Below are 25,860 nucleotides of genomic sequence, written 5' to 3'. Positions count from 1 at the left end.
TTTGTATGATTTGTTTTGAGCTCAAGATGATTTCTCACCTCACCCCACCCACATTTCAGGCAAGATAAGCTCATAATTTAGAAGAGCAACAGCAGCGAGTGAGCTAGATGTGATTTATCTTCCTTTTCAACCTTTCTTCAAAGGGTTCTTGGTTAGGAGGACATTTCTGACATTGCATTTTGTTAAAACAAAATTTTACTATCACAAATTCTTTCTTCCAGGACTGATTCTAGCACAAACTTATTTCAGACACAAATGATGAACATGGATTACAGCACTCAGCACTGAGGAGACAGGACAGCCCAGACTTATGGGAACAAACATTTTTATTTTATAATGCAAACTGCAACATATGAATTATATTATTTACCCAAAGGAGCAGAAAAAGGTCATATACCCGTGGCAGTCAAATCACACAGTCTGTGTTAACTCTAAGTCCAACACACAATATTTTCATCCTAAACCTTAAAGGGAAAATCCACCCTAAAACAAAATTTACATTCCTGTGATATTACACAGTTCAGTCTCAGCTCGTGAACATGAAAAAGTCTCACGCAAAGCTACAAAAAAAAAAAAAAAAAAAAAAAAAAAAAAAAAATTGTAGAGACAAACCTTTGTACTCTACTGACAAGAGGCCTGACTTCATATCAAAGTCAATATTTTTATTATTTTTATTTTCCTTTAAAGGGATATGGGCACATTTTCAGGTGCATAATTGCACTTAAACAAAAAGTGCATTCAGATCAAACAGCTTAAACATTCAGTTTCATTGTCATTGTCCTCTGGAGAGCTGATTCAGGAATTATTCCTGCTCACAAACATTAACTGTGTAATATCACAGAATCCAAAGTGAATTAGAGTAGATTTTGGCTTCAAGAAGGCATTCTATCAAAGAATTTCTAAGCACAAATATAGCTCAGGTGAAAACCAAACTTCAATTAATGGAGTTCAGTTATTGCTCAGATAAATAATATTAACTCTACAAGAGAAAGATAAAGGTTTCACATTGTTCAGATGCATGTAAAAAACAGGAAGTTCTAAAATGTGATGTCAAACTGACTTTTTTTTTTCTTTTGGTTGAAAAATCCCTGCGCTGTTGGTTCTTGAAACATTTGCCATTTTGTACAGTCTGCATCAAATCCTGAAAGGTTTCAGAAATATTAGCTGATTGGCTGATGAAAAACCAGCCGCCATGACAAAACAGTGACAGAAATATTTTGTAACTCTGGAAAAAGTAAATAGCACCATAGTCACTAAGGGCAAGCCGGAAGGATTTAAAAAAAAAAAAGGAGAGCCACCAGACACAAAGTTCATATATGCACTCAAGTGCTGTGGCTTGCAACAAAACTGCTGATCCTTCAAAGTAGATTTTTGGTCTTCATTCTCCCCTGTCGTAGTCTGGCTGTGTGCAGCTTATGCAGATATAGTCCTCCTTCTCTGCTTGCTCAGCAGACAGTCCTACACAGATCTGGTGGAACCACTGATTGCAGTTGCCATCACATTGGACCCAGTTCACCTGAGGAGGCCAGCGAGATCACAGAAAGAGTTGTACCATTATCAAAACAGCATATTTATCATCTTAAGTACAACAGATAAAGAAATATAATAGCGATACTGAAGATACAATCAAGTGCAGTAAACAGTCAGATACAGCAGAAAGACATAAAACGAACCTCGTCACCCTCTGGTTCCCTGCACCACGGAGCAGCACACAACGAATAGTCCTCCTCTGAGTCTGACGGGACAGGGTCGGACAGTGTGTTGGTGGGGGAGCAAGTCCTCTTGGCTTCTGGACTCTTGTCCTTGTCCTTGTCCTTACTTTTCTTGGACTTTTTTTTGCGAGACTTCTTGGCCTTGTCCCTGTGCTGAGAATCTGAGCTGTCCTTACGCCGCTTGGTCCTTTTGCTCTGACCGCTCACTGCCTCCTTTTTGAGACTGGAAATTCCATTCTGAATAAAATTAAAAAAGCTTGTTTTAAAGCTGGATAGATTCAGTTAAACTGACATACATAAGGTAATAGTAATGTATAATGCATGATCATGGATTTTAATGTGAGAGCTATGAGCATTACAGTAACACATCATCACCTGGATGTGGTGGGGGCTCCCTCTTGGAGACTGGTGGTGCTGTTGGTCCTGTTCTGTGCTTTTCCCAGAGGGGGCGCTGTTGCTGGGTGGGGGTGCCAGTTTGTAGAGAAAGTATCTGTACAGCTGTTCAGTCTCTGGTAGTGTGACCTGCAGCAGGAATCCCTCCACCATCAGTTCCTCTAGCTCAGGACCCAGTCCTTTAACAGAAACAGGAAATGGTGGTTTGGAAACCAATTCAGAGAATATTAAATGCAGTGCTTTCTTAGAACTGCTGCATATAGCTCTGACACTGACCTTGGAGTGGAACAGATAGTTGCTCTATATAAAAAGATGAACCATTTATTTCCTGAGTCAGAGGTGAAGACATCTTAGACCAGTGTCTCCCCTGCAAGAAAATAAAACAAAAAATAATAAATGCCTGACAATGATCCAAGTGTTTAAAACAGCATCTAGCTAATGTCATTAATAAACAAGCATACTGTGATAGTGAACGATAACAAAAAGGGCTGGATCACTGGGAAAACAGTCATGACACACTCAACTATTAAACCACAGCTAAACTACACTATGACGTACTTTTCCATTAGCCATCTTTGACACTTCCTCTAGCATTCCCTCTGTGCACGCCTGCTGAACTCTGTGCTGCCAGCGCACCGTCCTCTCGATGAGGAAGCGAAGGGCGTCCCCTTCAGGAAGCCGCACCCGGATCCTCTGTAGTGAAGCCAGTAAGGGCAGCACCCGGTCCAGTGGGGGTTTCCTTGAGCGCTGGCAGAATGGGCACAACCAGGCTTGGCCATGTTGGAGGTCCTCAGATGTTGTGACACAGGTGCAGTGGAAAGCCTCTCGACAAAGCTCACACTGCACCATGGCACCCAAAGGTGCCTTGTGGCAAACACATACACTAAGTGCACAACAGTTTTCAGCAGGAAGAAATTTAGACTCGTTTGAAGCTCTCAGAGCCAACAACATCTCCATCTCCTTCTGGCGTACCTCAGCAAGAGTGGCCATCTATGAAGAGAGAGGATCACAGCAGCATTTTAGTACAAAAAATAAAAGCTTGTAATGCCATAACTTTTGGCTTGTAGCCAAATATTAGGAGTGTAACAGAATACAGCTGATGGAAGATCTGTACAAATCACCCTCCCACGGTTTGGGACCTATTTGAACCACAGATTACTTTGCAAAATTTAAGCATCATAGTGAAGTAAAATGTTATTCCTGCTGTTAGTTTCTAAATCTCAATGCAGAGCTGTAGCTCTCAAGTACAAAACAAACGCATCCATAGTACGGTCATGTGAAGAAAGCCTGTTGTTGCAACAAAAGAACCTGAAAAGCCCCCTGCATTGGTTAAACAGCATATGGGAGCACTTTGACTTCCCTGTAAACATGACGTATTTATTTCAGACAATGGGCAAAAGTTCGTTGTTTGAAGTGCTTTGCAGAATAAATGGAAAGTTAAATTATAATTGTCTTCTTTTTCTCTTTTTCTTTTTTACTGATCTGAAAATTGATCAGGTCTGTGACCAGATAATTTTTCGAATCCTCAAAATCATGATGCAGTCTGTACCTTGAGTTTTCTGATCCATTGCACTCCTACAATATAGTGTCATGTACTTGTTGTGAAATGAAAGATAATACAACTGCACGTACAGCGGAGGCGGAGTCCTTGCTTTCAGAAAGAGCTCTTTCCACATCACTTAGTGAGTCCAGTTTTGTTGAACCTCTTTTACCGGCCTGTGGAGCTTCTTTTGCCCTTTTAGATTTCATCCTCTGAGGGCCTGTTCCCACATCACATCTGGGGCACAGCACCTGAAAATGCAAAGGCAGACCCAGATTATTTTTTGATCCTAACAACTGTTTGGAAACTGCTTCGAGATACATAATCACACCTTGCAACATCATTTTTTGTTGTTTTTACCTCTAGAAGAGAATATGGGGAGTTCTTCACAAGGAATGTTTTTGCTGCACTTTCCTTCCAGGCCTGCACATCGACGACGAGGGCCTCCAGTCGACTCAGGGGGTCCAGTCTTACTGGGATGCCCTCCGCTCTCAGTACCAACTCAGAGAGGCTGTCTAACACAGGTATACGTCCCCCGAGCTGCAAGCATGCACAGACAAGTGCGCACGTTCACACACAGCCATCTCTGGCTAAGTTTCAAGTGATGAGATGATTCAGTCTGACATAATTTATTTTACCTGGAGCGCCTCTGCTTCATGAAGCCATTTCTTGGCCTTAATAACTACATCCTTTAGCTGCAGGCAGTTGGGCAGATAAGCAGGGATGTTTTCTACCTCCTGTAGAGCAACTTCGAGAGTTTCGATGCAGTGATACGGCCTATGAAAAGATGCAACAAACCTTAGCAAATACATAGTGAACTGGTGAGTGTGACATATACAACAAAATAAAATACAAACTAATTACACATTTTTAAAAAAAGTTCTTATACAATAGCTACATAACAAATGATAAACAAAACACACCAAAATCAGTTTTACAAACATAGTAAAAGAATGTGTATTTTCTTTTTTTGATTTTATTTCAAATTGCACATCAAATATCTGCCAAACACTCAAATTGCTGGCCTTGGCAGTGCAAGTCTAGTTTTGTATGTGTAGTCTCCATGGAGCTCTTAGCCGGTTAAGCACTGTCACAACACCCTGATCCTCTTTGTTCACCAGGATTCAGCTTTGCAGACCTGGCACATTTTAGTCTGAGCTGCCTGAGTTTTAATCTGCTTTCACTTTTTCGCTTTACATCTGCCACCACTGTTAGAGAAATCAGTTAAATAGCAAAACATTGTAATTTATATGTATTGCTCGCAAACAACAAATACGAATCCTGTGTTCCATATGGTTTTCATCTTAATGATTGATTATAAATCATAATGAAGTGGCTGCAAGGTTGACACTGTAAAAACACAGACCAAAATAGAGTAACTATTGGTCCAGTTTGTAATCAGCAACAATCTGTGATGATCTTTGATTCAGTGACCTATCAGAACTATTAAGGGGACAAACTCTAGCTGGACAGCCTGGACCGATGACTAATGATGCATCCTATTCTTTAGTGAAGCTGTCTCACACACCTCAGACCTGCAGTGTCTTTCACTGCCTTACTCAAACACAATGACTTAAAGCTGTATTTATTCTGTTCTTGTCTGAAATAAATTTATAATAATTTTAATTGATAAATCAATCTAGCACTAGTACCTGCCAACTGGGTGTAGATACTGTATAAAGTGCATTTCTCCATTCATCTACTTCCTTCATTTGAAATCAGCATTATTACCCATTAATACTGTTGTTGTAAGATGAAATGATACTTCATGCTAGAACTTTGCCAACTTTAATTTGTTGAAATTTGCTACTGTACAGTGCTTCCTTGTGTGTGTACATATTAGACTGTAGGTTTACTCACTGAAAATATAAAAATCACAAATTATTTGAACTGAGAAAAAAGACAGATTATCTAAGCTAATTTGTGAACTGGTTCATTTTGTTTCTTTGGCAAATGTAAAACAGAAATCACCAATATACAGTGCACCTAAAATAACATGAGAAATAATAACATGACTTATTCTTCACAAGGTGGTCTTTCACAAGGCGTCTTTCTTCTATAACTCTCTTTTGGCTTTGAACGCGAGCTGGGACTATATTGAGGCACTTAAGACATGAGAAGAGAGGAAATTGTGTGTAGATCCAAGTACGAGGTGCATAGGCTGTGGTGTGTGCCCTCACCTGGCGTCCATGAGGCTGAGAGCCCGCTCCTCCCACTGCTCAGACACCGTCAGCAGCTCCTGCAGGCGAGCCATGGCCCTCTCTACAGAGCTGTGAGGTGCTAGGCCCACACCCTGGTCGATCAGCCTCCTCATGGTGTCCAGACAGAGGTTGTCAGGTCTGCTGCTGGCCTGCTGCACCGCCTCCAGCCAGCGCGCCTGCTCAAGCCTCTCCCTCAGCAGGGGCAGCTGGGGCAGCTCCACGTCCAGGCCAAGGCTCACGTCCAGCAGATCCTGCAGCTCCGCCGGGCTGGGCGACTCGTCAGAGAGGAGCCGGTCACTGCACTGCTGGAAGTCATCCACCCGAGTCAAGAGGTCCTGGAGGTAGAATCAAACAGCCATTACAGCCTGGCACTGAATTCTGGGATATGAGCTGTAGCACTACATTTGGAACTCAGAAATTGTGCTCACATAAACATAAGGTGCTATGGTGGGAGAGAAATATAAATATTGCCACTTGGAGTTCATATTGAACATGTGAGGCTAAACTAATGTCGCAAATTTCAAGTAGTTAGATAAAGCTTGAAAATATTCAGTTTACTGGGAAAATTGTACAGTGGCTTTTATTACAATGGTTAGACTTGAGAATAATTTTAAGATGAAGTAACGTAGTTATTCTCACTAACCTTCAGTAATGGAGCCTGTCTGATGTTGCAAGGCAGGTTGTCTAACTGCCTGACAAAAGACCTCAGCTCCTCCACGGTCAACTCGTTCTGGCTTTGAGACTTCCCTCCTCCAGAACGATACCTACAACATAAATGAAAACTGCATGAGTGATTTGTAGGGACAAGCAGCAGATTTTCAGAGAAAATAAAAATGGGACCCAAATTCTGCTGCTAGCACCTCTAAAATTAATCCCACATTTTTGTCACCTTTCTCTGCCAAGCAAAATGGAAAACACTGACTGTCCTCTGAGTCCTACTGCTTCCTATAACATGTTAGTTTAAAGCCAGCTCCAAAAAAAAAAAAAAAGTCAAGGAAAAAAGTCAACCATCATCCTCCTACCAGTGCTAAAAGTACGGTGTTCTTGAAGCACAATTTCCAATTTTTTTTTTTGTTTGAGTCAATGGGGAACAGCACAGGAAAATTAACTGAATGTTAATAAAATTTGTTCCCATGAAATCCAAGGAGTTAGCCTCACAACTGACATCTTGAAGAGACTAACCTGTACCACACTACACAAGAAAATTATGATACACTTCAAAATCCCTTTGAGCTTAGTGAAAGTGCAGTAGGCAGCTTGCCTTTGAGCATAAGTCTGATTTTGGGTAGGCAACTAAAGTTCACAGAAACGTATTATGGTAAACGTTTTGTCAGCTTTCTCTGATTGGATAAATTTGGTGTTGTGCTGAATATCAAAATGACAAGCATCACCCATCTGGCAAAACAAACACTACAAAGGCATTATTGTTAGAAAATTGGCACTCTACCCTCCAAATGCATAATGTGACTGAAACATACAGCGCAAACTCCATATTTATTTAGTTGATAATCAGTGTTGGAAATACCTCGTCTGCCGCCTCCCATTGAGGAGCTGCTGTGCCATCAAGGCGCATTTATCAGCCTCTGAGGTGACTTTGCGTAGCTGATCCACGAGTTCACTCTGGGGGAACTGTTTTGCCTCTGCCTGCTCCACCAAACTGTGGAGCTCTTCCAAGCCTGACCACAATAAAATGCAGCCCATTTGTTAGCAAATACATCAGAATAGTCCAAAAACATCAATCAAGAGAGATTGCAAAGAGCAGCAGGAGATCTTTTTGTCATTTAAATACATGTAAGAGTGTGAAGATAATGATTTGAAATTAATACAAAACTACTACTTTAGTTTGTTTGCCTGTTTAAACAATAAAACACAGAAAGAACACTGAATTGGAAATTTCACGGGTGAGATAAAGCCTGCGGACTCTACTGGATGTAACTGGAGCTGGCAAAGAATCACAATCAGGATCAAAACATCCTTTTTGCACAATAAAAAGTTGTACATGGAGCAACAGAGCGTGCAGGCTCCTCTCTCTCTGATATGTGCTTCTCAGCCTGGCACCTGATTAATGCGATGTGCATATGACTACAGCACTAACAGGAGGAGGAAGGGGTACTTGGTTTAATGGGGTATTGTGTCGTACAACAATGTTTGCATAAGCCACTCACCTCTTTTCTTGCTTTGTGTAGGCTCTAGTATGTCTTGGACATTACAGAGCCAGTCTTTGTAAGACTCGGCACGTAGCTTCACTGCTGCCATCATCGGGTACAGTTCGGCCAGTGTTAACTTGTAACTGTGGGAAAAGATGGAAGTGCATTGGAATGGTATCAGATATTTGTTTATGAGGTAATGAACAAGATGTTGATTTTTTAGGGGATGTTTGAGACCAAAGCAAAGTTGAAAGCAAATTCTAGAGGGCAAATGTATAAAGTTCAACAGAGTAAAGATCCACTGGTGTTTGATGTGTTCCTCCCCTTGTTTCAACGAGGCTAAAAATCGCCTGAATCATAAAATGTTGTTCAGCAGATCGGATTCTGCCTCCACTGTCAAGTCCAATGTCAGAATCCTTTTCTACATCTCAAAGGAGAGAGCAGTCTGAAATACACATTTGGTGGGAGGGCACTCCTGGCCAGTTCCTGAAGTTTAAGTATAAAATAAATATTCACCTTCCCTGGCGCCACCTGTAAAAATACACTTTGCTGTGGACGGGAAATTGGACAGAAGATACTAGAAATGTCAGAGAACCAAGCTTTTTTAAAATCTCTCTTTCGACTCTTTTCACCATTGCTGCGAAGAGTTACACCTGCTGTTGTCATGTACAATACTAACAATTCAACTTTATGATTTTGTGTAGGCTTCAGACAAATGAAAAATCCTAATTGCAAATAGGTGTTAATTAAAGAGAGATGAATACTTGTACAAGGCCTTGTATATTCTTCAATAGTTCTTTATTAAGAAAATGGCTACTGGAAAGTAAGCAGCTTGTATCACTAACTAACTTAGTCTGTCAACCATCATTTATAATTACAATTTATCAAAACATGAACAATTCTAGCAGTCGGGTGTACACTGTACACATTTTCAGTCTTACAGGGAATTAAGCACACAGCAAAGTGGTACATATTTTAAAGCTGTTCTGTGTGTTTACGGAAAAAAAAAAAAACATGAGAATTGTATTTTTTTTTTACAAAACATAAATATTAGAAAGTGGCTGTGGTGATGCACATTCACAGGAGACAAAGGTAAGCTCACACTGCTTTTGTAGGACTTCTAAATTTCGTGATGAAATATAGATCAAGTTCTAAAGCTCTAAATCACTGGTTATTTTTCTTGTTTTTCTCTTTGTAAAGCTACATAGTGCAGCTTTTAATATCAGTTCATTTTTGTTTGCTTTTTGTGAGGGTTTACAATATCCTTTTCATTATGAGAGAACATATCACTTCTCACAGGTCATAGGGAAAAACCAACACCTGAATACACACAAAAATCTGGTTGCAGCATGCAAAAAAAATGCTGTAATCCAAGAAGGTTTAAGCCTTTTAGATAAAATGATGATTAGGACTGTCACTTTGTTGGATGTTGACATTATTTCTGATCTTCCAACAGGATTAAAGCTCAATTAAAATGAGCTTTGCTGTTGTAAAGTCCTTGCTGCAACTGCCTCAGCAAGCACACAGCTAGATTCCTGGTGGATTTCTGTTTACTTGGTGATTACAATATGCCACTGTTTGCCAGCAATATCTGGGCCTTACTTTTATTTTGCTGACACACCTTCAAGTGCTATGGTGAATATGTTGAATTCCACTTACCCAGTGAGAGGTTTTAACTTCACTCTAAGAATAAGGACCTGCATCGGCAAAGCTCTCCATTCCTCTAAAAATCATGCGGCACATTTCAGCAGCACAGCTGCAGAGTTTGCTAAACAATTACAATTTCATGTTTTTGCTGCACTGGAAAATATATTAAGTCCTAGTTTATTTTGATCTGGGACTTTTGTCATCATGTTTTCAGGTGAAAGTCTTTCAATCAAGGTTGGTCAGACAGCAAAAAAGGTTTTGCTGTAAAAATTCTTAAGAAGAAGATTCTGAATAATTATAAAAATAAAAACATTTTTTTTTCTTTTTTTTCAAATTTCTTTTTCAAGTTTTTGAAAAAGTTAACAAAAACCTGATGCAATGTCTCATACTGACTAGTGTAGCAGAGAGCCATAAGTGAAAACCATCAATAGTAACATTCAAAATTGAGTATGTCCCACTCACTGGAGTGTGTGGTTGCTAGGAGGACAGGAGCAGAGGTCCTGGGCGTGGTGCAGACACACCAGCTTGCCAGGACTGCAGGGACAGGTAATGCCAGACAGGTAGCAGGTGGTCCGACACTTGCAGCACTGCCTCTCCTCATCTGGCAGTAGATCAAAATGCACTTGCTGAGACTGCACCACACCCTGGGGATACACAGACATTAGAGCTGAGAGGAGCTGGATACAAAGACTGGTGGAGGTAGAATAAATATTTTCTCAGCCTGTGTTTTTTTATTATTATTATTATTTTTTACCATGACTAATATTTTCAACAGCTGGAAGTATCAACGTTTTTTGAAAAACAATTTCCTTCACATCTACCTTGATGAGCAACAAGTGTCAGGATGTGCCTGCCTTATAAATCTGACAAACTCCTGACAAATTGTGAGCATTGCTAAAACTGAATCATAAAAGTTACACTTATGAATTAAATGAATACATCAACTTAAATTATTGGGTCATTTCCCTCACATCCCAATTCTTGCCACCACATCTTGGCACCCATCAAGTTTTTATGTGGTGCCAAACTTTGTGGTCTACTGATGAGCAATCACTTCACTGTCTACTTTATCTCTCTAGGCATTTATGTGCCTTTGAATTCATTTATATAACCTTCAGCATTGAGAGTCACTTTTCAGATGAAGACACATTAGGGATGACAATGTGAACTCTTCCTCTTTTCTCATTTTGTATAATAGGTGTGTTTTAAATACTACAGGTTTCACCACTTGTTTACATTAGACTCTGACAAACAAATTCAAATAAAAAATGTCATAAAAACTGCTCACCATCTTGTTAACTTTCTTCCTAAGCTCCTCCTCTTCCTGGATCATGACGGTCATGTCCTTGTGCACCGCCGAGGCCAAGTCCACATCCATGGCGTCTGCTTTCAAGGCCATGTTATACACCATCTCGTCATGGGAGAAGACACAGTACCTGCTCAGCTGCCGATAGTGCTCAACACACTTACGGCCAATGGGCATCTGCCAGAAAACACAGAGAGAGGGTTGAGCTCAACAGCGATGGGACACAAGTCACAAATCCTGTAGGAAAAACAGGCTTTTGTTCCTGAAAAACATCAGATTCATTTCAGGCTACTATATGCTCTCCTTCAGCCACCTGACTGTGTTTGCTAGTTCCATTTGCTTGTTAATATAAAAGTCACCAAAATCAGTCAGCACCTGATCTTAGTCTGTATTTTAGTCCGTTTGTTTGTGCTAGCTGTATACCAAACTAACTATACTTTGATTTTACACAGCTCCAAGCCTGTTTGACCAAACATGAGTATGAACTGAAATCAGTTTACAGTAGAAAATAAAACGATACAACAAAGGCTGCTGTCATGCTTTCTGGTGTAAACTATAGTGCTCTATAGTGCTCCACGGTAAAATCTCTACCCTTCCAATTTTATTTTCTTCTAAAAATCAATATAATCATCTTTATTTTGGCATTGAGCCTAACATTGCAACCACATTTCCCAGTAATTTAATGAGACCGAGTTTTACTCAGTCTTAAATGTCTACGTATTAACAGTGGGAACACTATGGTGATATTTTCAGGCATACATTCTTAAGAGGATGGTGCATTCATAAACAACTTTAAACTATGATGAGTAGAGTCAGTAAGTGTCAAAGTTTTTTTTACCCAGTCCATGGTGCAGAAGTTGACAGCTTCAGCAAAATTGAAACCCTGGTTGAATCCACTGTGGTAAGCCCTGGGGAAAGTGATAACAAACTCGCCTGCACACTGGTTGGTGCGATAGATCTGGAAAAGAGTTGCCAAAATTAAAAATTAAAATTAAAAGCTGCATTTGTCAAACAGTGTCTTGTCCTGTTCATCCCTGCCTTGTTTTAGACATTCAAGCGTGATGATTAAAACTCAATGTATTACCGGGACTCCATTGTTCATCAGTGTGTTGGGGTTCATGATGGTGACCAGCTGGTGGAGGAGGTCTGGCTGGGATTCAAACAGCTCAGGGGCCAGTTTCTTCATGACTGCCTCAAGTTGCTCTGCAGCATAACCCGGGGCCCCGTACCATGTTTTTGGCTCCCCCCTGTACACATGACAAAACACCTTGGTCAAAAACAAAAAATTCAAAACGGTGTTTACATTAGGCCTTTTAACAAGCCTAATTCAATATTGACAATGTGTGATTTTTGTGTGATTTTGCAATGGATTTCAGACATGCATACATAAGAGCACAAATAAAGATACCACTTAACTGTGTTTTTTCCCCCAACTAAGGTGTGGAAACATTACCAAGACTTCAATAACATCACAACATCAATCTTACTTTATTGGAGCTGGATAAAGTTTATCAGACCCATTTCAACCAGCAGATGGGTGGAGGGGAAGGTTAACTGTTTGACTATGTTTAGCCAGGCAGTACTTTCTGATCATGGTTGCAAAAATACCAGACTGTTCCATCCAATTGCATTTCAATGTTAAATCAGGATAAAATGCACATAAAACAGTTGGTCTAAGAGTGCACTCTACCAGTGAAGGTAGTTTATGGAGTAGCTCCAGTGGTCCTCAATGTGCCAACAGAAGGAGGAGAAGCACATGCCCACATAGAGCCAGGGTAACTTCATCCCACAGATGTCGGCTGTAACATGAGTCAGCACTGAGGCATCCAACACTGGCATGTTGTTCAGGTTCCAGCCGCTCCTCAGGTAATCCTGCAGGTCAAAGACAGGTCTCAGCACCAGTCAAGTCTCATTATGGCCCTGTCCAGCTGGCATTAGAATCACTGGGAACAAAGCCATGTCCAAAAACATGACTATGATGGGAGTGCCAGTGGTTTCCCCAGCTATAGGATGTGCTGGTTATCAGCTCTGATGATCAGTGTCTTCAAAACTAAAATGATGCAGATGTTCATGTCTCAAGATGCTGCTGTTAACAGCTGCATGACAAATCCAGCTGTTCAATGCTACTGGGTTAATATAGGCTATTATTACATATAGTCCTGGTGACCTTGTCATGTAGACATGTTTAATTCTCTATGCACTAACACTAAGAGCCAAACTGTACCTCATCCTCAGGAGGGATTTCCATCGGACTGTTTTTAACAGGGAAGCCGCTCCCAAACTCCTTGGAGGCGATGTCTGCGCCATACTCCACAGTGACATCTTCCTCAATGGTGCTGACTAGACGCCAGAACTCCTTCTCCACCAACTCAGTAGGAACCATCTAATAGAAAAACAAAGGTTCATGGATATTAGGCCCACTGATGCAGTGCACTTGTGATCTACTATAAATTCTTGCCTTAAACAGAAAAAACAAATCCTCAGATCAAGCAGAGACTGCAAACAAACAGTCTCCATACTCACATGAACAGGCATGTTGAAATAATCTGACTTGAAGGAATCAGCCATGTCTCCAAAAGTTTGGAGGGTATAATTCCTGCTGGCTTGCTCAAAGCCAAAGGCGACAGCAGGTTTTCCACATTCCTGTGGAAAAATGGGACGGAAGATAAACAAAACACATCGGAAATGTAATGCTTAGCCAGCTGAGCCAATAAAACGACCCTTTTTGGAACTCTGCTACCTCTTAATTCACTCCTGCCCCTTAAAAATATTTTCTCATTTGACTGCATTTAGTTTGGATTACCGCTGTATTTTTTGTTTCAAGACTATCCTTGTGCTTGATTTTCAAAAATCTTCAAATTTACAGTCAAGTGTGCAAAGAGGGTTGTGTGTGTCTAATTAGGGCTGTGACAGGAGCTCACCTGAGCCAGGCACTTGGGGCATCTCCAGTCTCCTTTGGGAACATCATGGAGGGGAGGGATCAAGCAGAAAGTGTGGTAGCTGTCATCGCAGCCATCACACAACAGCAGACGATCCTCAGCACTTCCACTGCCACACACCAAACACATGTACTGGTCCACCTGAGTGGACAAAATGGGATTATTTTGTGCTGCCTTTGCTCTGTTATGTGGAATTCACAGCACACAATTAAGAGCACTGTGCAGAGGATTAAAAAAAACAACTAAATTTGATCAATTTGCACCATATCAGAAATGCAATATTACTGATTTCAAAACAAAACAAAAAACGTACTTTATTCATTACAGGTTTGTCTGTCTTATTCAGTACAGTTTCTTTGTCATATGTTGGATCCTCGTGCTTCACAGGTTCCTGTTTCACCTCAACTGCTGCCATCCTCACTGAAAGACATGGATGAAAGCTCAGTGGATGGGGTAAAATAACATAAAAACATTACTGCATATTGCCCATTATAGCCAACAAATTTCTCTTATTGTTATCAAGTATGCAGCATGATGTGTTATGCTTACCAGGCTCTGGCTTGGCCACATACATTCCCATCCTCCTCCTGAGATTGGGGCGCATCTCACAATCTTCCTCTGGCTCAGTTTTAACACAGCCTCTCTGCCAGAGTGTCACAGTGAGTGAGAGAAAAACAGTGTCAGTGAGTGAGTGACAGAGAGAGATAGAGAGTGAGAGAGAGACCGAGTGTTCTACATTTAATTGGGTCCACAAGAAAAAATTAAGGATACCCTTTTTACAGGAGACACATGACCTGAAATATATGTGGGTCAATCCTTACTGTGAAAGCAAAAATGGCTGTTGTCAATATCAGATTTGAGAGCCAGGTCTGTTTCTGTAGTGTCACACTGTCTACCACGCTGGACACAAAACACAATTTTTTGGGGGGAAAAGTTATAAGGTGACAAGGCCACAGATCATTCCAGTGTATGAGACTGAATATAAACTGCCTCCTATGAAGAATTAATCCATAGTTTTGCCAGGTTGTGCATGTGCAAGAAAAAGCAGTGTGAATAGCAATGTTTACTCAAAGACTCATATTTGAACACACCAATAACATCTTGACTGACAACTTATTTTACACAGGGAATTCAAAATGATTAGGCAGTAGAGTGAAGTCAGCGAGCAGAGTGAGAGAAAGAGCAGACTCACTTCTGATCTCATGCGTTTTGCACGGCGAGCGATGCTGCAGGTCTCCTGGGGCTGGACAGACTGCCGCTGGGGCAGATCGTGAGGAGTATACTCTTTATCCTTGGTGTCATTGGTCAAGGTAGCCTTCTGCTGAGAGATAGTGACAGATGTAATGAGAGACAATCTGGGACTTGGATCACCAAACTTTGAACCAACTGACTATGAAACAAATAACAAAAAAGAAAACGCACACAGATGACATAAATAAGTGTTGTACTCAACCTTTTAGGCAAGAGATTAAGTCTTTAGAGCACAGACTAAGTCTGTTCCTTTGCATAAGGTGAAAGATAAAAACAAAGTATTCAAGAGCAGAACAAGAGGACTTGTAAATTCATTAGATTATCACTGCATTTTTTTTTGGCAAAAAAGGTAGGCCTAAATTATATTCCCTGACTAGTCCCTGTAATCCTAACATATCACTCGTTTGTCCTTTGACTTTGATACCTGTTTTCAAACTGAAGACCATTAGCACACATTGCTGTTCTTGACTGAATTAAATCCTGAGTAACTGATGAGAGAAACAAAAAACTGAGTTCTAATGAGGATAGACTGCTGCAACAGATAGTCCAGTGATAACTACCTTGCCCTATTGCCTATTGCACCACATGATGCATGATATGGACAAAAACACAAGAAATGGTCATAATGTGACAATCAATCCTAATTACCTACCTATAAATGGTACCATCCTGTACATACATTTGAACAAGAACAATGTAAATTTATTACTTGAATACATTACTGTGGTCCAGCTGCATTTACTGTGAATATTGTCAATAGACCTAAGTGTGTCGTTTGGTACTTGATGGCTTTTCTACCTTAAATATATCTGACCCCATTTGCATTCTCATATTTGAAATATTTTTGCTGGTGATTTGAGCACCACTGCAACAAAGTTAAACTCAGCTCTATTACTGTTCCAAAAAAAAAAAAACTGGGAAACAGACGAATATGAAGGGTTAAATCTGTCTGAGACACAAAATGCAGCCCTAGAAAAATCAATGCTAATTCAGCAGCATGATGCAAATGAACTGAGTCAAACTTACTTTTTCCCTCATCTTTGCTCTTTTGTTAGTAAAATATCTTAACAACTATCATTCATGAATAGGAAATAAGATACTGCTGAATTTTTAAGATCTCGCCCCATGAAAGATGACAATGTGGAATGTACATCATCAAAGTATATGCCCCAAAATAAACACACATGCTGTGTGTGACAACAGCGTCTTGCTCCTTCATCATTCTGGTGCACAACAACAATAGCAGTTTGGCTGAGATACCGAGGCAAAAGACTGTTGCCAAGCCATTCAATATTCTGCACTTATTTGGTTACTACGTGTCTATTTGTCACTACTACTGAATTTCTGTTTACATCTCTCTCACTACAAAACATGGGGACTGGATTAAAGAAACATTTTCTCAAATCAAACGACTATTTTTCTGTTTATCATACTGAACTATACATGTTAAGGCACTGCAACTGAAATTATTCTGAGGATCGGTCATATGTTTGACAACAACAATCTGTGTTCCAATGGGAAGAGAAAAGCTCTGAGCTGTGACATACCAGAAGACTGGCTCCAGTCTGGAACAGGTTATAGGGGTACAGGATCCTCTCATAGTGTGCACGCAGATGGGAGCCAATAGCCTTGCCTGGAGCATAGCCCATTTTGACAGATATCTTAGTCCAGCGCCTCTCTCTGCAGACTGCATCAAATCCTCCTTCTTCATTCACCAGCTTGAAAAGGAAACAACCTTGTATTTAACTCTTTTAGTGGGTGTGTGAGTACAGCATGCTGTTTTATATTCATGTGTAAATGAACTCAATGTGCAAAAATTATACTCTGAATGGTTTAAATGATTAGAACAGTCTGAAAGTCTTGCAGAGACCCTGTCCTGCGAGATTGTGCAGATACCTTGTTCAGCTGGTACAGATCCAAAATCTTTCTTTCCACATGAGGGATTTTCAGAGTGCACCCCTGAAGCTCCCAGAACTTTGCTATTTGATCCAGGAAGTTGAGCTTAACTCTGGTCTGAGCCTAAAAACAGAGAGTCACAAAAGTTCATATCTCATGTCAACAACATCCAACTATTTATTCTCTAATCTGACAACAGATGTCAGGAATGAAAGAGAAAATCAGAGAGGTCTGACTACCAGTGACCTTTGCCAGATGTTATAAAGGAAGGAGAGGCCTGCTGATGTGACTGTTTCACCTACAATGTTGCTTAGACAATGTAGTGTTCAATTACAATTATAAGTATTTTGCATGACAATTTTTAAAATATAATTTAATCAGTTATTTGCCAACAAAACATGGCAAGAATGTGAAAGGGAACACTGCTTGGACTCATAAAAAAAGGAAAGCTAGGCCTTAAACATGTTAGAGTGGTTGACGAGGTGCCCTAACACCAAATCCTTAGTAGCAAGAAGCAGATAAACGTGAATTTAAAATGTGTTCTGTGTACTTAAATCATTTGGCTACATTTGAAAATATTGGAGTAGAACAAGAGCATACAAGGTACCATCTGAACAGCAAAATGTTCTTATTTTAAAATACTGCAGTTAGACCTAGTGCATTTTATTAAATATACAATAACAGAAACCGTAGTATGTGAATATACCTCCAGTTCATTGAGCCTTTGTATCCGTGGCGTGAACTGCAGTCTGTCTACATCACAAGCAAAGGGTGGCTGCCATTCCTGTAAGAGTAAACAACACCATTTTATTTTTGATAGTCACACATTAAACAGAGGCCATTTCAACCAGAGAAATGTATGTCATCAGATAACAAGGACCTAACGTTGGTAGATTAAGTCAAAGGAGAAAACAGGTGGAGTCTCTGGGCGCTCACTGGGCAACCAATAATCCAAAAAAGGACAAGTTAGCAAACGCTGTACTTTGCACGTATTTTTTTTTTTTTTTTTTTTTTTAAATTGGGAACAATCCCAAAAACCAAACAGAGCAAAAGCAGGATATAGCACTCAGACGTGCAATGTGTTTCAACAAAAAGTCTTCTTTAGACAAACAATCTAGATTGGATTAGAATTAAGTTTAAACAACCTACATCAATTGTCAAGGATAAACTGGCCTGACTTAAATAAGGTTTAGACAATTCTGAATGCCAGAGTTCTTCTTGTTAATAAATTCTGGAATAAAAAAAACAAATGAGCAGGGTAGCCATACTTGGCTGGGCTAGATTTATACAGACACAGACTCCTTTACAACTAGACCTCTGTCATTTTCAGACCTAAACATTAAGCTTTGGTACATGAAAGTCTGCCCTGGAGGTGGCTGCATACATCATGGTGGAGGGGAAAATGAATTTTGAGCCATTCTACTTGAAGAGATGAGCCAGAGCTGACCCTTTGACTATGGCTACACCTTCAGTATCATCTCAAAGCGATTTTTAATCATTTTATCACCTGATCCTCTTAACTGGTAAGTCTGGAGTCAATCAGGTGTCAGAATTTACTTGCACCATAATCCTATAAGCCTGAAGATCCTGGTCACTGCAAAAGGCACTGCAGTTCCTCCAGCAGCCCAACACATTATTACATGTAGCCCTACAGATGGTCATTATATGTTTATTACAATGATACCATGGTTTTCTCTATTGCCAAAGATAGATTACAGGGGTCAAGTGAGGCTAGGGACACACTGGAGGATTATGGGGCTGGTTAACACATTTAGACATCTGATGATAATAAAAGGAGAATTCCCCAGCTGACGCTTGGTTAGGACTGATGTTCTGTCGTGCAAATCATCTGGCAGTGTGAGGTGTTGACATACTGAACCAGAAGTGTCTGGGGATCACAGTTTCATAAAGTAGTTTCAAGTGAGAAAGACAAAATACAGTTTGATTCATAACAGTAGTATTCCTGTTTATAACTGGCAGCCAGCGCTCATGTAGCACAAACCAGCATACAATAAAATCCAATGTGGACATTGTTTAGGTTATGGTTGTTCAAATGTCTATGTTTATGGTAACATAATTTTTCAAGATGTTTTAAACAAAAAAAACAAAAAAAAACAAACAAAAAAAAAAACATAACCTAGATTTTATAGATTGTCGTAAAAGCACAAGCTTCATGCTGAGTTTAATATCCCAACAATAGCAGTGGTAATGATTACAAGGGGGGAAGAAAAGAAAAGAATTTAGGGGATTTTTTTTTATGTTTCAGTCCACACCACATCCTCTCTAGTTTAAGCTCCATTCACTTCCAAACTTACTTATACTATTGCAAATACAAACAAATAATTTGTTTGGTTGGACATATACAAAAACACAAACTGCATCTTTGCACATCCCTATGTAAAAAATAAGCCTATATCAATGATAATAATGTGGGCCTAATAAGGGAACACTGGTCTAACACGCTACATTAAGTTAGAAATCTAACTAACATCTTTTTTTTCCTAACAGTAGTCAGAAGGACAATCTCAGTCATGTTGTTCCCTGTGTGATACCCTGTCCTTCCCCAATCAACAGAGAGACAAAACAATATGTGAACTCTGTTGTGTGTATTGCATATCAGAATTTTTGGTCCTCTAGTGTGTCTCCACCACAAGATGGCTTCATGGCCTCCTGACAGTTGACACCCCGAGTGTTTTGCAGTCGGATTCACTTCAACATTTAGAGCCTATTTACATTGTTAATGACAAGAGCCTCAATACTGCCATATACTGACATCATGATACTGTTTATTCAGTTACTTAAACTGTCAGAGAGCTTCTCCAAGTATGTATACGCAAGTATTCACAAGTGATACTGTGATAATTTACAGTCACTCATAAGGATATAAGCAATTATACAGGTACCTGGTCACCAGTTTGAAATTTAACACTCAAATAATGCAAATAAATAGTGAATGGCTAATTTTCATAAAAGCTAATTTTCTATTCTGATGAAAATATAACTCCTGGATGTATGAGGGTGATGTTAAACAAGTAAACTCCACCACCACAGTGATCCACATTGAACCTAAATTTATTTTCAATAAGGATTGTAGGTTGTCAGGCCAGGGATGATGATATATCCGTTTTTGCGTCTTTTTTTAAATGATCAAAAAATCCAAATTTAACCTTTCCTGGACAAACTGATTCATCGGCACCCATTCAGTCAATTAGAGTCGCTATATGTTTATTTTGGGAAAAATGGGAGTGAACACTGAGACAATACAGTGTGCGCTGTCCTGCTTTTGAAGGGCTCGTCAACAAATTACAAGGACAGAGAGACCAAATTTATACCATACGGTCTGAATTCTTTTATATTAAGTGGCAAAATTATGAACAAAAACCTTGACATATTTTGTCCTTACTGTACTTCTCTTGCGCCTCCACAGTGCTGTCCTAAAAATCACCCAACAGACAGAAATTTTTCCATCAAATTTTGCCAGTTTTCTGAAAGATCAGCATGACTGTCAAGTTTGTCTACAACACACTCACAAGATGAAGAGAAACCAACTCTAGAGTTATTTCAATAGGTCCAAAGGCCCCATAACTCCATAATTAAACACTAGTCCTTTAGAGAAAGTGAGTCTCTTTAGCTAAAGATTCCCAAAACTCTGATACCATTTCTATCAGTAAAGAGCACACAGAAATGCTTATCCTCAAGATAGCTTTTCCATTTGACCTTCTTACAGAAATAAAGCCTTCAGACAAAATGACTACAGGTATCAGCATGTAGCTGCACAGTGTTTACAAAAAGTTTTTTTTTATGTTTGTAAGCAGATGGTCATACTAAAATAAAAAAGCCACACCAAGCTCTATCAACAACACGTATGTCCAATGTTTTTAACCTACACTGAAGTGGAAAGATGGTTAGCCTACTTCAGGTTTGCTGACTTTTGGAAAATGGGCTCAACAGTTTTCATGCTTTAATACCACCAAACTAGCATATAAGGCAAGCAAGGTGAGCCAGGTACACAAGCTGTTCATGCAACCTGATATGGCCTGACAATTATAGCTTTGGAACCAGGAGTATCTTTCTGCCTATGATCAGAGACATTCTTCAAGGGAGGGAGTGGCATCACATTTTTAAATAACCACTGAATGCACAGCTGACTGAATATGGAAATATGTGTAATGGCGCTAAAATGTTTCCTATTTTACATATAATACTACTGGGTCTGGGCAAGCTTTTGTGTCACTAGGTTGAATCAGATGAGCAGGAACAACAACCAATCTGCTTTAACAGTGCCATGTCAAATTTAGACAAATTTTAAAGCAGGATTAGGAGGGTAAATGTTCTTGTACAACATAACAACAACTGTTTTGAAACATCTGGGACAGCTCTGGCTTTTATGACCAACCTCCAAACACGGGTGCAACAGCTCTGATAAAAAGATACGAAGCTTTACTGGTCCTCCCCAAATAAGTAAAGACAAACAGGTATTGTGTGGAGTTAGCCCAGACAGGCTGAAGGTGTCATCCAAAGTCCAGCTATGACCCATGTAAAACCCTGAAGGAAATCCTGACATACTGTGCACCTAAGAGAGGCTGATAACAAAATAAAAAAGCAGATTCTGAGGCAATTCCATTCTTCTTTGTGGATAAACACCTCAAAAGTTTGATTCTGATCAATTCGCATAAACAGGGCACTCAAACGTCTGTCAGACTGCAAAAGCTCCATTCTGTGACAATGAGGCCAGTGCTTGCACAGGCCTCATTGCAATGCAATGCAAATGCAATGCAAAGATCAAATTTCAAAATAAGAAATATGTGGAGTAAACAATAAAATTCAAATATACAAGACCATAATATATCATTGCAAGGTTTTCATTTACTGGGTTTGTGAAATCTACAATGAGTGAAATCCACTGAGGTTTTACTTGAGATGCAGGTAAACGTAGGCCAAATGTCCTGCAGCAGCAGTTTGAGGGTGCTTGGGCTATGTGCTTTTTATCTGTGTGTGTACTTAGATGATAAACTCCACATCAGGAAAAACACTTCATTCTTTCTTTGAGGACAACCGTTTGTAAAATACTTGCAGTAAATGTGGTTCCCAAAAGCTCCTAAGACCATTCCAGAGATACTCTCATGGAGACAGACATACAGTAAATGTGAGTGTTCTTGCGAACATAGCTAAAAGAACAAGTGGAGTCAAATCAATTCCAGGATAAACCCAGGTTGTTAGCTTTAGGCTGCACTTGAAGAGAGGGAGCTTACACAACCTGTGCTCTACCCTTCTTCTACTACCTTTCTTTGTTTGGATGTGCCATGTATATTCAGCCATACTTTGTTATGTTTATTTCTGGACAGGTAACCAAGATTAAGATGCTTTCCTTTTTCTCTTTCAAGTTCACACCACCTCTTCCCACTCTGTTTTATAATGCACAATAGACTGCCAGCTTCCCAATTTGAACTGAAGAACACACCCAATCCTTCTGTGGTATTCAGATCCAAAACAACAATTTTCTTCCTCCTGCACATTACTGTCTTAAAACTGAGATCCTGTGTGTGTGTGTGCCTGAATTAGGCAGCAGTGCAGTTAATATCCTTTATTTTAGCAGTTGCCCTGTACACAATTTGCATGACTGTGTGTGTGGACACACCCTTGCATAATGTATCTGCCCGCCCCCCAACTAATAACCCAAAGGGAGGCTCAAGTGAATGCCACTGAGATACTAACCTGACAAGGCAACCTAATAAAGCACACAAGAAAAGCAAAAATACATTAAAAAAAAAAAAAAAGTCGGGTCATTTTTCTTAGATTTATGTCCATACATTTAATTCTATGGACATTTGAACTTCTTCCTGTGTTGTTAAGGAGCTCTGTAGTGACGTGTGTAAATATTGGTAATAGGGGTAGGACAATCACCGAGTCACAAAACGAAAACAATACAAAGACAACAAACTGTCAGCGAGCTGCTTTGACGTTACTTCAATCACCTGTAGGTTTAAAGCACATAACACCATCAACATGCAGGTAAAATTGCGTCCAAATGTGTCTCTAGCATAATCCATAACTGCGATGCAAGTGAAAGTTAGTGCTCGGTGCCCAACGTAGTGCTGGATGCCATCCGTGGCCCATCTCTCTCCATAAAGAGTTGGTCACTCAGCACGTACGTAACGTTAGCGAGGTGTCAGTCCTCGGCATCACACACAGGCATGATTACATTAACGGGGTTAACTCAGCGTAAATCCGTCAAAATCCTGTTACAGAAAGACCTGGGGCTTTTTCAAGAATCGATGTTGAAAAAATAGCGTTGAAATGTCAAAATTAAACCTTGGCCAAATTGCGGCAATTTCCGTGCTCCCAAGTCCAGGAAGCGTCTCATTCAATGTTAACGTAAACAATTTTCATTTGTTTGCGTTGTAGGCAAAACTTCACTATTTGGCTTCGTATTTTGTCACAGATTTATTTAATTGTTGCGACAAATAAATACCTGGCTACTTAGCTGACGAATAAACTTATTTAAAGCTGAAATTTCGTGTTATATGTGCGCTAACAGGCAGTGGTCACCACGGAGGAAAGCTTCACTACCGTTGTTGCAAACAACGCACTCTCGAGCTCAGGCTAGCTGACAATTCAACTCGGGAGCCGCAATCCGCCATGTTGAAAAAAACCTGTCTAAAAACACAACTTTGTCTGCTAAATTATTAACAGCGGCCGTGACAAAAACATACACCGTGCAAAAGACGGAACAATGAAGCAAAATTCGTAAATACTCACTGGCGGCGGTCGGACCTTGCAGATGCCAGTTTTCTCTGCAATGGGTCGTATTTTGTTGATATACGCAAAAGGGTCGGCGAATTCCTCCCAACTAGGCTCAAAAACTGGGCACTCTGGAGGGGGAATGAACTCATTCAGCTGAGGCTGGGTCATCGTTGCATCTTTGTTTGTGACTGTCGGTCAGATATTTTTTTTAAAAAGTTCCCCGCGATGAATTTGCCGAGGAGATACTCTCTTTGAATCCCTGGCTTCAGATCATGGCCACTCTCCACTCATTGAACTCAATAACGAATTATCTAGTTGGAGACGGGAGGGGGTGACAGAGAGCGTACACATCCGCTTGAAAAAGTAGACACCACACAAATGATTCTTCTAGCTTGTCATGCACGCAAAAATTTGTGTTATTATTCGTACTGCTGCTAGCTCATCCAACGTTGTAGTTTTTTTTATGAAACCAATGCAAACTATATCTGGTTTGTGAATGTGCCAACGGCGTTAAATGCCTGTAGAACCGTGTATGTGGGGATAAATGTCCACAGTTCATTTAATTCTCTACAAATGACAAATGGTAGTGTTTGAAATGAGTGTAAGGGGGGCGTACACACATTTAACACGTATTTAACACACTGCAAGCACCACTCGCTAGTAAACGTAGAGCTTGTAGTAAAAGAAAGCGGATGTCTGATGAGTGCTCTCCTATTAGGTGAGTTCGATTCACACACCCTCTGGCACGAGGGTGTACCGAATTTAATCGGGTTTACAAAAATGAACGAGTTTGATTGGCTCCTCCTCGCCCCGCCCGCGTATGCCGGGGCACAGCGAGCGTGGGGGACGTAAGCGACCGCACGTCAGGCTTTCTAACCGAACACACCCACTGAGATCTCTGCGCGCTGACCGGGACTTACTTTTTAAATGGACCAGATGAGCTGTTTGATTGGGCAGGGGCGCACACAAGCCAACACACACACACACACACACACACACACACACACACACACACACACACACACACACACACACACACACACACACACAGAGAGAGAGAGAGTTTGTATGTATGTATGCATGCAGGCAACAGAGTCCACAGAATTTCCCTCGGGATCAATAAAGTACATATCTATCTATCTTTGGCGATCTCATATTCTAACCAATATATTTTTTCAGTTTTTGTCTACTTTTATTCCCAAACACGCCCAGTGATACGGTGACTGTTGTTAAGCTCGCTTTAAAACGATGCATTATGTTATAGCCCACCACGCCATCATATTTATATTTACTTATTGATTCTATATGGTAAATATCATAAATGGGGCCACCTATACATTACACCTACAGGAGCTTTAATGAAATCCCATAATAAATCAATAGGCAAAAGATGGAGTTGCAGCTAGAACAGGTTCCACTCTTCTTGGAAGGCTTTCTACAAGATTTTGGGGTGTATCTGTGGGAATTTTGCCCCATTCATCCAGAAGAGCATTTGTGAGGTCAGACACTGTATAAACACTGAAAAAAAGTAATAAATCTGGCAATGTACACTGTGAACTCTTTGAAGACAAATAACCTACACGCTGTATTTTTATTAATGAAATCTATTTTTCTCACTATTGTTTTTTATTAGAATTTTTAAGATTCTGTTTAGTTTATACTCACGTTTCTTTGTACATTATGTTGAGCACGACTAAAATATTTGCATATTTGAATGTATTTTCAATAACTATTATAGATAGATAGATAGATAGATAGATAGATAGATAGATAGATAGATAGATAGATAGATAGATAGATATACACTACTCACAAAAAGTTAGGGATATTCGGCTTTCGGGTGAAATTTACGCTACAGTGATATTATATCATGAAAGTAGGGCATTTAAGTAGAAGCATACACTGGTGATTTCCTCATCTCAAACAATTTCTTGAAACAAAAGCCAACAACAGTGGTGGGTATACCACAACAAAAAATGTCAGTGTCAATAACTTGTCATGTGCCCTTGAGCATCAATTACAAATTTTACAGAGATGCATGGTAAATTACCAGTTGCTTGACTATGTCTCAAAGGTTTGCAAGT

At 40.0% G+C, this 25,860-nt stretch overlaps 1 protein-coding gene across 2 annotated transcripts; it reads right to left on the bottom strand.

The window, feature by feature from the left end:
• Nucleotides 1-308: 308 nt before the first annotated feature.
• Nucleotides 309-24,088, bottom strand: kdm5ba (lysine demethylase 5Ba). Of its 2 annotated transcripts, none has more exons than XM_030050827.1 (27): nt 23,792-24,088; nt 17,739-17,816; nt 17,033-17,155; nt 16,684-16,854; nt 15,078-15,206; nt 14,435-14,528; nt 14,199-14,305; nt 13,868-14,026; nt 13,470-13,589; nt 13,171-13,329; nt 12,637-12,818; nt 12,031-12,193; nt 11,785-11,904; nt 10,929-11,123; nt 10,103-10,284; nt 8,012-8,136; nt 7,372-7,522; nt 6,490-6,610; nt 5,826-6,181; nt 4,284-4,422; nt 4,006-4,185; nt 3,738-3,896; nt 2,664-3,095; nt 2,382-2,472; nt 2,088-2,284; nt 1,674-1,949; nt 309-1,516 (listed from the first exon to the last, which is right to left on the bottom strand). In XM_030050827.1, the coding sequence occupies exons 1-27, from the start codon at nt 23,942-23,944 to the stop codon at nt 1,379-1,381; spliced, it is 4,500 nt and encodes a 1,499-aa protein (XP_029906687.1). In that variant the 5' UTR covers nt 23,945-24,088; the 3' UTR covers nt 309-1,378. The 2 variants fall into 2 exon arrangements, with proteins under 2 accessions (XP_029906687.1, XP_029906688.1); XM_030050828.1 differs by having other exon boundaries at nt 15,078-15,203.
• Nucleotides 24,089-25,860: the final 1,772 nt, after the last annotated feature.

This window comes from Myripristis murdjan, chromosome 5, assembly GCF_902150065.1.
Source record: "Myripristis murdjan chromosome 5, fMyrMur1.1, whole genome shotgun sequence".
In the NCBI taxonomy this organism is placed as follows: domain Eukaryota; kingdom Metazoa; phylum Chordata; class Actinopteri; order Holocentriformes; family Holocentridae; genus Myripristis; species Myripristis murdjan.
The sequence above is the reverse complement of the archived record's forward strand: the minus strand, read 5'-3'. Positions and strand labels throughout refer to the sequence as shown.

Bases quoted from the DNA above. Each gene is read 5' to 3' on its own strand.
- kdm5ba (XM_030050827.1), bottom strand. From the start codon at position 23,944: ATGACCCAGCCTCAGCTGAATGAGTTCATTCCCCCTCCAGAGTGCCCA. The intron at 6,182-6,489 runs GTTAGTGAGAAT...TTCTACCTCCAG, and splicing joins GACAGGCTCCATTACTGAAG to GACCTCTTGACTCGGGTGGA. The intron at 4,186-4,283 runs GTAAAATAAATT...GCATGCTTGCAG, and splicing joins ATGAAGCAGAGGCGCTCCAG to CTCGGGGGACGTATACCTGT.